The sequence below is a fragment of the Lactuca serriola genome, chromosome 7 (assembly GCF_051521515.1).
Source record: "Lactuca serriola cultivar US96UC23 chromosome 7, Lser_US96UC23_V15, whole genome shotgun sequence".
Classification (NCBI taxonomy): Eukaryota; Viridiplantae; Streptophyta; class Magnoliopsida; order Asterales; family Asteraceae; genus Lactuca; species Lactuca serriola.
In genome coordinates this window covers 154,944,058-154,956,505 of record NC_136414.1, presented here as the reverse complement: position 1 = coordinate 154,956,505, position 12,448 = coordinate 154,944,058, and the positions used below count along the sequence as shown (strand labels likewise).

Below are 12,448 nucleotides of genomic sequence, written 5' to 3'. Positions count from 1 at the left end.
TGAGTACATCCATGAAGCTGGACTATATCTGTCAAAATCATGGTTGGTTTTTTCTTATGTCCTGCCAGAAAATCTTATAATAACCAGGAGTGTGACTCAGTTGTTTCATTTGATATTAGTCCTGCTCCGAAATTGATTGTCTTTTTATGGTTGTTAATAGGAGTGAAAGGAACAAATATCATATTGTACCTGAAATTATTAAAAATTATATAAATTACTGCATACTATATTTTATTATATATAATCATATATGTTTGTTCTATACGTTGCATCCATTGAAATAACATCTGAAAACTTAGAGTAGTTTTCTTTTCCTGTTTCATCAACCCAAAACATATCACTTAGTTCCTCATCATTTAACTTATATTCAAAATGGAAATTTAGATAATTATCTCTACGAATTATCAATTGGTCTACAACACATTGGGCATCATTTAGTCTAACAATATTGGTATAATCTCTCCAAAAATTCTTGAAATCATTCTTTGTTGCTGGCAAATGATCATATCCTCCTTTAAATGATGCTCGTATCTTGTGTGCTTTAGTTGCACCCAATGTTGATAGTTGAAGCTTTAAAAATAAGTTCCTGATCAAAAAAATACTAAGTCGGTGATTAGGAGAACAAATACTTTCTTCATTAAATTCAGTAAGTGGATGGTTGTATGCTTCTTCAAATGCATATACAGTGAAAATATTTTTTCTGTAATCTCTGTCAAAACCAATCATCGTCATACATCATGTAACTTTAGAATATGATTTTCTTTCCTGTTTTTTCAGTCTTTTGGATGTAAGAGTATTAATGGATTTTTTTCCTTCGATGTCCATATCTGTTGCATCTTACATGTTTTTTTTTTCTTAGACTGAAGTCACCATATGTAGTTGTTGATCCTAATCTAATTCTAAAACCAACAACTTTTCCATATTTTCGATACATTTCAATTCCTTCATCTAAAGTTGACACAATTTGTCTTTATTTAGGAATCAAATGTGTTATAACATTTGGAAGATACACATCTTCTTGATCTATGTTTGATATTCCTGTCAAAATTTCAAAAAGCTAAATATTGAAGTTTGTTTATATATATATATATATATATATATATATATATATATATATATATATATATATATATATATATATATATATATATATATATATTAGTTTATAATCCGTGGGAACCAAGGGTGCGAAATTAATTACATTTTCATACTAAAATATCGTAATTATTAATCAAATAATATAATTAAATTATTAATGAATAGTTATTTTATTTAGTTATGTAAAATTAAAATCGTTGATTCAAATAGTATGTGAAATTAATTTTCAATACATATTAATAGTTTTTGTTTGTGAAAAAAAACATTACGATATAATATAATGATATATTAAATTTATTGTAAAAATAAAACAACCCCAATATGTGAAGTAAATTAAAATAGGTAAATAAATAGAGATATTAAGTTGTTAAAATAAACATATATTATAAAAAATAAGAAATTATAAAAGAAAAATTAACAAAGTCTTATTAATAATAAGAAGAAAGCATGTTGGAAGCTTGAACAATGATATTGAAATTTTTTATTAGAGTTGGTGTTTAAATGCTGAGGATGACCGAAGACAATAGCTACATATAATTTGAAAAATGGTTAATAACGAAAAAAAATCATTAATATTAATTAATTATATAGATATGAATTGTTTAAATCATTTAACAAATAACATAGTAATTATAAAAAAAAATTAACATACTAAATAATTACCGTTTTGGGTACTTTTAAAAAGTCGTGATGTAGATGAAGTATGATCGTCTCATATGGTAGACATTTTTTTAGATCTTCTATTATCTAAATATAACTTTCTTAATTTTCGTCGTTCTTTAGCTGAAATGAAATCCATGGTATATTCATCCATCTGTATATTAAAAATAAATATAATTAGTATTTAATATAAAAATGGTACGTTAAATCAAAAGTTGTGTATAATGTTACAATGATAAAAAAATGTTATAAAACAAATATAAAATATGATGAATAGTTTAAAAGTAGTTGAAAAAAAGGTAATGATCCTCTTTTACCCTCATATTTTTGAACGAATGAAAAAATGGATTTGAAAATGCAAGGTCATTGCAATGGCCACCATTAGTTGGTGTCAACAGTGAGATTTAATGAACATCAACCGGGAACCATATATATATATATATATCTTATTTTCAAAGAACAAATAAAGAACTTAACAAATTAATTAGTTTTTAACTAATGAATTAAAAATAATAATGGATTTATTAAAGAATTTAATAAATAAACTAATAATCTTAATATTAATAAAAAAGAAACCAAAAATAAAAGTTTAATAAAACATAATCACGTTTCAATCAAATAAATCTTTTTTGGTTTCATATCTATACATATTAATAATATTAATTTGCATATGACACTTTGTAGTAAATTTTTATGCTTATAGTAAATATTCCGATTCAAATAAGATATAATATACAAATTGGTTTTTTTTATCATGGTAGACTTTCTATATATCATATAAATTAAAAATAGAATTAATATTAATAAGAAAACTAAATAAAATTGAATCGAGTCAAGATTTCTTTAATCCATCAAAAATAAAAGATAAAACAAATACAAAAGAAACAATAAGAATTATATATATCATATACTCCTTATAATATAAAAGTTCATTATTTTTTTTTATCACATAAAAGCTACCAGCACTTCTCTTCAACAACGCAAAATACAGTCAAGTAACAGATGAAAGGATTTCCAAAAGCAAATAAAGACACGGTACCAACGAAGAGTCGTGTAGCAGCGGCGGACGAGATTTCGAGTGTCCTAGAGGTTAGTGGCGCCCCGTATGAGTCTACCGGCGGAGCTTGATCGTAGGCTAATAGACGGAGGCAAAAAGTGTAGGCGATTGTAAGATGTATTTCAGTTTGGTTAGTCAGCGAGAGGCTGATAGCTGAAGAAGAGGGTGAAAACAGACAATCGGGACTGAGAACAGAGAGGGATTAGAGCTTCATCACCGTATTTCAGCAAAAGGTTTGTAGCTTATTTGGATCTAGGGTTTGAACTTTCTGGTAATAGTTTTCGAGTTTTAAAAAATCTCACTACTCACAGGATGGATTTTTTTGAAGGCAAAGGGAAGATGGAAAATTCGGACGTGATTGATTTTAGAGTAAAAAAAAATAAGTAATTGATTTCCTTATATATGGTTTGCTAAATTGAAGCCTGAAAATGAGGATTGATTGAAACAAATTGATTTGAAATGACACTTCAAATAAAATTGGAATATGAAATGTTTTTTTTATTCTGAATTGAAGCTTGAATTCAACACTTAGGTCTGCCACTTGTTTTTTAATAACGACACTTTTCTTAGCTCCAAATCACATATTTATGCAATGTTGGTTAGGTTAAAAAAACCCAAATTAATTATAATAATGAAGAAAGGAAGCAAGTGACATGTACATTTATAATAGCAACTTGCATCTGGACAATTATAACTTTATGTGGAACCATGAGTAAGGACAATTTTGTAGCAGTCACTATTCTTCAACTTTGTGCAGACATATAAAGATGAACGAATTTTGTTTCTTAATGAGAAAACTGATCTTCTTATAACTTTAGTAGGGATGGAACTGATATTTGGTTATGAGTTTTCACTTCCATCTTTGTTCAAATCAAATAATTTGGGAATTTTTCTACATTTCATCATGTAATGTGACTTACAATTTGTTTGACTTTGACACACTAAAGCTAAAACGTACAAAAAAAGGTTGTATTAAGAATTGAATGTGTAAAAAATATACTTGGATAATATGGATATTTGAGTGTGGTTTCTAAGATGAGAATGCCAATTTACATAATTTTACCTTTTTTAAATTTTTTTAAGGCTACATGAATGTTTAAAGGAAGTTTGTGCCATTTTCTTTAAGTTCCTTGGGTTTTATGACTCCATTTCGTATCCTTCACATTCATTTTTCTTTAATTTTCAATATTGAAATTAGTTTTTATTTAGTAGTTCCATATTTATCCTTGAAATTCTTTTTCCTTCAATTAACAATATACAAGTATTTGTTTCCCTTTGACTTAGTATAGAACAAAAGACTTAATTAAGTTTACAGCAAAAAGGTTAAAAAAAAAAAAAAAAAAGTTTAACTCATTATCATAGTTTTGTGTAAAAGGTATTAGCAATTAGAGAGATTAAATTTGTTATTTAGTTGTTGATATTTTTCTGTAAGTTTTGTCTATCTTATAACAGTAGGTTGTTGTGTGTTGGTGTTATATGTTTACATTTCTTATGTATTTGTACTTCTTCAGAACATTACCATGTATTTTTTATCTTGACATATAATTACTCTTTTGTCCCCAGAAAGCTGGAAATCCCAGGGGCAACTGAATTCAGAATCGTTTTAAAGGTGCTTAATTCCTTATACATTATAACATTAATTTTTGTGTTCGGATAAAAGTTTGTAAGATACACTCTAAAAATTGACATTTACGCCCCTGATTTAATGATGTTATAGAAATGTTATCACATGATTAAACTGAGTTTTGAATCTATTACAATCATTAAAAGTCATTGAAAATGGTATTTAAAATGTTGGAATCGAATGATGTAGGGAAAATCTTTAACCGGTGATCAGAAAATAAAAATACATTGTAATAAAAATACAATAGCTGGATTTTTGTGGAAAAAAATCAACTTTCATTAGATAAATATTGGATTTTTGTGAAACAAAATCAGCTTTCAGCTTTCATATTCCAATTCCTGATTTCTAAATCAGGGGCATAATTGTCATTTTTTCGAGTGTATCTTAAAATTTTTTATCCGAACACACAAATTAATGTTATAATGTATAAGGAATACAACATCTTTAAAAGGATTCTGAATTCAAGCTTTGGAAGAGTCATTTATTGTTTAAATAAAAAAAACTATTCTTTTATATTCCAATTGTTTATTTTTAAATCAGGGGCATAATTGTCAATATTTTTAGAGTCATAAGTTAATATTTTTTTACCCGAATACACAAATTAATGTTATACTGTATTAGGATTTTTGACTTTTGTCGATGTTTTTGTTTTATAGGTTTAAATGGGTATGTAGCTAAATGGGACGTGGAATTATGACATGTGTTCTAGAAATAATACCCAAAAATGAAGGTCTAAAAAATGTATATATTTCTTTACTTATGAAATTGCACGCCATTGTTTAGAAATTAAATCAATAACCTTTTATTTTTTTGTTAAAATTGTAGAAAATAACAATATAGCTTATTGAACATGATATAAATATGATTGTACTTTATGAAAATTAGGAAACAAATTATTAAGAAACAAACACATAATACAAAGTCATCTTAAAAACTATTAAGAAACAAATAATTTAAACCAAAAAAACAATCAAATCCATCAAATCTCCAACAAAAAAAAAACGAAAATGTCTTAATACCCTTAGGAAAAAATTTAAAAAAGAAAACAAAAATGTCTTAATACCCTTGGGAAAAAATTTAAAAACTGATTACTGTTCTTAAAAGGTTGGTGACCAATCACTTTTCCAACTTAACCTTGACAAGTTTATATTGTTCCCCTCCTACAACTTTTATGGCCTTTGATGATGACATGTTGTCGTTGACATCCAAAACAAAATCATCCTAAAGAGCTCGCTTCAAATCTTTCGTTGCATCCAAATTCTTATTTGGGCTTGTGGCTGTCGATTTGAAAACATTCATTGGTGTCACATTATCATCAGTATGAGATATGACATCCTAAAATTAACAAAGAAAAATTATTATAGCTTATTAAAGTTAAAGATAATACTAACATTAGATATCGAGATAACTTAGAGTACACCTTTATAAATATGTTATCTTGAGATTCACAATCAGTGGTACCATGTTCAAATGATTGTGAATTACCTCCCTGTTCAAAACATACGTGAAAAACTAATAAGCCGTTTATTAAGTATATTATAGTTTGGAAAAAAAAATCAAATTTAATAACCTCTGCAACGACAAACTTTTTCTCCAACTCCTCAATCAAAGTCTCATCATCACTAATATTGGAAATAGTATATTGATTGCTATTCCTTTGCACATTGTATTTTGAAACAGAAACAATGAAAGCCAATTTCATATCTTTCAATGCTTTAATATCGGATGGGTATACGTTAGTACAAAACCCAAGCTGCAAGTAAAAACATCAATATATGAAATTATATATTAAAACAATATTTTTTAAAAATAATAATAATAACAAAAACATTCACCTTAGCTGTTTTTGCAACTAAATCTTTTGCAGAAATTTTTAGAAACTTATTCGCATCTTGTTCAAACATTGTTAAAGTGATACTTCCGGTATGATCTTGCACTCTTACCGAAATCATGAACCTTTGGAAAAATGTAAAATCCTCAAAATTATTCAACATATCTTGAAAACACTATTATATCAAAATTGAGTTTTCCAAAAAGTATTAACCTTGGAAATGTCGATGTTTCAGTTTTAGTGCACTTTGGATTTCGACATTCATATGTTACATTTTTTAGTGATCCGGTGACATTGGGTTCATCGGAAGGATTGTTTGGAACTGCTTTTGTATTGCAATTTGTACATGTCAAGTAATGTCAAGGTGTGTTTTGAAGAACTCTCTTTATGGTCGCAACAATAACATACTTTTTTATCTGATTAAAAAAGACAATAATATTATAACATGTATTGAATATTAAATAACCTAATGTGTTAACTACATAAACTATATCTAAAAAAACAGAAATTAAAAAGATTGACAGAAATTGCAGAATTTTCTTTACCTCAATGGGTTCAAAAATATCAGAGATTGTTTTCGGCTCATGATTAAGCAAAAATCCATCCTTTTCAGAAATTCGATTAGATTTCATATAAGAGAAAGTACAGGGTGAGTTTTCATGGGGACCATCTTCATTCAAACTGTTAATTAACATAATAGTTAAACCTTTTATAACAGAAATTGCAATTTATTATTACCAAAAACAAATTGAAGAAATATGATATACCTTTTTTTGAAAACTTTTATCTCATCAATGTCACTATTGATGATGAACTTCGATACATCATAGTATGTATTAACATATCGGCGATCTATAAAAAAAATAAAAAAATAAACAAATAATCATTGCAATATAAAACAGAAAAAAAAACAGTATACCTTGCCAGACATTAATCTTTGCAAATTGAAGGATTATTACGATGCGGAGAATGTTTGCATTTTTTTGGATGTAATCCGAGAATTTGTAACAATAATCTCCCCATAGGTTAACATCCAATTGAGAACCACTAACAAAAAAGATGGGAATTAAAAATTAAAAACAATAATTTTTTTTTGATATTGCAATAAAAATAGTTAATACAGTCAATAATTATAGTTTATAGAAAACAAACTTGGCATCTTGGATTTGTAGTCTCATCTTATGCATCTTTCTATCTTCATTTCGAGCATTAATTTCACCAATTGCAACCACCAAACCGATAACATCTATATATAAGCATAAATACCAAAAAAAATCCTGAAATTAGTTACTATTTTAAGGTTAGAAATAAATAAGTTATTTAAAATATATAAAGTGTTATGTAAATAGAAAATACTAATCCAATGAAATATTTTCTGGAACAGTGCCGAAGATAATGGGATGATAGTCAATAAAAGCAAACCCATTAACTGATCCCGAAAACTCGAGACAGAGAGTGATAGTAGTCTCGCGATTAAAGGTGAGTTTTTGCATTTGATCAGTAAGTCGAAATTTACCTTCATCAATCTTTGCTAAATTTGGATTTTTGATGAAAAAAGCTTCCCCTTCTTTTAGAACTTTTCTAAACTTGTAAACATAAGCATTGGGGACATAACCTTGGATCTTGTTACCCTAAATTATGATGTATATTAATATCAACATTCAAGTTTTGTTATTAAAAAGATAAATAAAAATATAAATCTGTAAATAATTTAAAACCATATATGTAGTATACATGTTCTTCCATTAAAATAACTTGAATGGAGAAAATTTCGTCTTTGTTATAGTAACATTCCAGTGTCCATAATCTGATAACACAAAGCTTCATAGTGAAGTTGTCCTTCAAGACATCAAGATCAGTTATGAAAGTTAAATCAGCAGCAGCAGCCGCCATGAAGATGCAGAGATGTGGAAGAGAGTTAGTCTCTGAAAGCTTTATGAATACAACAGTAAAGAAAACAACAACCATCAATTGATATTTGATGGTATTTATAGGTATAAATATAAAGTAATCATCAATTGTTTGCTGATTTTCAGGGATATCAATTATTTATACTCTTTATTCTTTATATATCTCTCTATAAGTATAAACCGAATGTTTTTGAATGCAGGTCAGATTATGGAGTATTAAAACTGATTTGCTAATTTCTTGGAATTGATATGATAATTTCAATGACTTACAGCAAAGAATAAGCGGGAAAATAAGCGAAATCGTATATGTGGTAGTGAATATTGGAATTAAAGAGGTTTCAAAGGGGTAAATTGGAATATCAATAGCTGATTTTTGGGGATATGATATATGTATCTGTATTATCTAAATTTCAATGAATGTAAATTTGTAAAATAAAAAAATATTTACTGAAATTTAGGATCTGATTTTATGGAATGAAATAGCCGATTTTAAGTTTTGAATTTTGAATGAATTTTGGAAGTTTATTAGGGAGACACGGGGCATGTATACAGTTTGACACATGACAGTTTTTCATTCAACCTCTCTCTCTCTCTCTCTCTCTCTCTATATATATATATATATATATATATATATATATATATATATATATATATAGTATCAAAACTTGCCCTTATCATTTTCATTTGTTGTTGAAGGTGAAGTTCCAATTGAAGAATGATTGAAAGATTCGGTTGCTTCATTGAACAAATCAAAAGAAGATAATGATTTTAAATGATTGCATAATCATTTATTTCAAATGTAAATATATTATTTTAACATCAAAATATATAAAAAATAAGGGTTGAAAACTTGCCTTTATCACCTTCATTTAACATTGATTGTGAAGTTCCAATAGCTAAATATTTGAAGGATTTATTTCCTTCATGATTTAAATAAGAAGAAGACTTTTCAAATTCTTGCATAGATATCTTTCCAAATCGTAATTCAATATTTTTAAAATCAACTCAATGTTTTTAAAATCAACGATTATCTTTTATAATCTAAGAATAAAATTTAGACGAAAAACCGATTCAGTTAATGTCGTGAAGATGAATGTGACGTTCATAAATTGTATGAAGAAGTTATTTGTAATTTAATGAAGTAGTTATTTATACGGTTATTAATTTGATAAACTGATTCAAATCCATTTTCACTAAATCACTTATATAACCTTTTTAAATAATTTAAATAAAGCAAAATTTATAAAACATGATTAGTGATGTGTAATGTTCTTATTGGTTCTCATATTTTTGCATATTTTTTGCATTTTTGCATGAGCTTTCCTCTCTCTCTCTCTCTCTCTATATATATATATATATATATAGGTTAGTGCATATGTGATATGTGGTTGTCATCTATGTAAACATAGGTAAAGAACTTACCGAAACGAAACTACGTAGTTTGAATTAAATATTTGATTTAAATTATTTTACAATTTATCATACAATTCATCAATATATTCATGCACTAATGTGAATGCTTTTTTTTTAAATGTTCAGATATGATGCATAATATGTAAAACAATGTAAAGGAAAATATAAAAAATTTCAAGATGTACGGTTCTTTAAAATTTCTTCCTCAACTTAAATATTTGGCAGCAAGTAAGAGCTGACATAATCGTTAAATATTAACTTACTAGGTTATAATCCGGAGAAATCGCGGGTAAAAAAAATAATATTTTTATAAATAAAAATAGAAATGAAAAATCAAAGATTTATAAATACCCTTTATCATCATATGTATAGTAGTCAGATTTACAATGTTCTTCCATACAAAACGATAGTCACATATAAACTTACAAAAAGTAGATTACTATTATTTGCATTATATATAAGGCTGACAAATATGTACCACGAAAAATCAACCAACATGTTACCAACCGAACCAAATATGTTGGTAACCAATATTTTTAGTAGTCAACATGTTTGGTTGGTAGTACCATACCATTTGAGGAATTTGAAACTATCAAAATAGGGACAAAAAGGACAAAATATGAAAACATGTAAAAAGGTGTACCAAAAATCCATTAAGTTTACTATTCATAAGGTTGGCCTTCTTTAATATATATATATATATATATATATATATATATATATATATATATATATATATATATATATATATAGCAAACCTTGTGGACTAAACATGTAATTTACTCTAAACTAGAAAGGTTACCCCGCTACGAGGGGGTCAGAAGCTTTTAATGTTGTTTCTGAATCGATAAATATGACAGACATAGAAAGTGCAAGGATGAAAAACTCGAACTTTGCCCCGGACCGTTTTTTTCATGTTTTTAGAAAAAAATTTAAAAGTTTTGACTGCAAGGACCAGAAGTGTCAAAATGGCTAAAGAATTAAAGGGGTAGGAATTAGCAACATTTTAGAAAAGGGATCAAAGTTGTAAAACCGTTAAAGTTTTGTGGCGAAACTTTAAATATTAAAAAGTTCCTAAAAAGTGTAAAAATATTGATTGCAATGACCAAAAATATCAAAATGGGTAAAAAATGAGGAGCAAAGTTGCCAAAAAACATCCAAATTTACTATTCCTAATTTTGAAGTCCAACAATAATATAGAGACCAATTCTGCCAAAAAGATAGCAAGTTCACTATTCCTTTTATTGAGAACTTTAATATATATATATATATATATATATATATATATATATATATATATATATATATATATATATATATACTAGCAGTTGGCCGCGCAAAGCGGCGACAAAAGATTAGTTTGTTCTTAAAAAACATATTACAAAAAAACAATTACCACATTGGTCAATCGAATATGAAAATTTTTGAACTTTCACGTTTTATTGGACATGTGTTCTAAGTCTATTGATTGTCTTTGTTTTTGTTCGGTATGTATTTTCTTACATTGGATTCGTTATACCAAAAACAGATAATATACAACTACATTTTCATCTGGTATGATACCAGGAAAAGTGTCATCGGTTAATAGTTTTTTTTTCGGAGACATTTCACATTTCCAAAAAACATGTGGTGAATATTTTTAATAAAATATGTTGAATATTAATTGGGTAGGTTGGTTTTAACATTCTATTCTATCTCTTTGTTGATTTTGTAGCTTTTGAGTAGATTCTTTCTACAATTGTTCTAACAATAATCTCTTTTGTCTTTCTAGAAAAAACATGTGGCGAACAAAAAAAAAATAGTGGTCACTTTGTTTTTCGATTAATATATTTATCGATTTTGTATTTGTTGTATGTGTGTTTTTATATATTAATCGGTTTTGCATTTGTTGTATGTGTTTGGTTTGCTTTTGGATTGATTTAGAAATTATCAAAGATCACCTATAGTCATTTACCCGCACAAAGCAGCGGTGACAAATAGTTTTCTAGCAATGATTAATTCATTTCGTTGAATAGTTTCATAGCAGCTATAAGATCAAACCATTACGTGTTAACCAAATTACAACATATTGATAATTCTTTAGTTCTTACAAAATCTTCAAACAGTGATAAATCCATTTATATGTTACTTCCTTGCAAGTTTCAATTAATCACTCATAAGACAAACTCCAAATAACTATAACATCTTAAGTTGTTCCGAAACTTTGGCCGGTTTGGTGGGTGGTGCGCTGGTGGTTACCACCGTTGAAGGTGTGCGCTGGTTGTGGTGACCTTCGATGGTGGTGAGAAGTCACCACCATCGATCATGGAGCAAAGAAGAATTGTTAATATTGTACATGGAACAGAGATGATGGTGGGTCAAGGGTTAATTTGAGAATGGTGGCTGAGAGGAAGAGCAGTGGCAGTTTGGCATGGTGGCATTAATGAGTAAAGGGTGCAAGTCGCCTTCATTTTTCTTATAGAGAAAGAAAAATTGTTAGTTCGAGGCTTTTGGTTTCTGAAGGAGTCTCCCACTTCAAATGAACTGGGAATTGCTCACGTTAACTAAAAAAAAGGGATTTGCCAAGATACGTGGAGAATTAATAAGCCATGTCAATAGGATGATAATGTGAGATGAGCTGCGTCAAAGGTGGATAAGATGGTGTTGTTAAACATATCCGATTTTAAAGATAAAAACCACTTTAAAAAGTCAATAACATCTTTACATGGGTTAAATAACCCTAATTGATATGATTTGAGGTAATAATTACATATTAGCATAAATTGTTACATTTTTATTTTTATTTACCGATGGAAACAATATTTTATCAAAATATTAAATAACTTTTACATCTTTACCCCTTTCAATTAAAACAT

The 12,448-nt window shown here is 27.5% G+C and overlaps 1 protein-coding gene across 1 annotated transcript; it reads right to left on the bottom strand.

Moving 5' to 3' along the window:
* Window positions 1-5,660: 5,660 nt before the first annotated feature.
* LOC145064470 (uncharacterized) lies at window positions 5,661-8,238 on the bottom strand. The gene is made up of 11 exons (XM_079011916.1): window positions 8,005-8,238; window positions 7,787-7,901; window positions 7,423-7,516; window positions 7,190-7,317; window positions 7,038-7,122; window positions 6,816-6,951; window positions 6,679-6,686; window positions 6,275-6,395; window positions 6,010-6,192; window positions 5,860-5,928; window positions 5,661-5,774 (listed from the first exon to the last, which is right to left on the bottom strand). The coding sequence occupies exons 1-11, from the start codon at window positions 8,236-8,238 to the stop codon at window positions 5,661-5,663; spliced, it is 1,287 nt and encodes a 428-aa protein (XP_078868042.1).
* Between the last annotated feature and the right edge of the window lie 4,210 nt (window positions 8,239-12,448).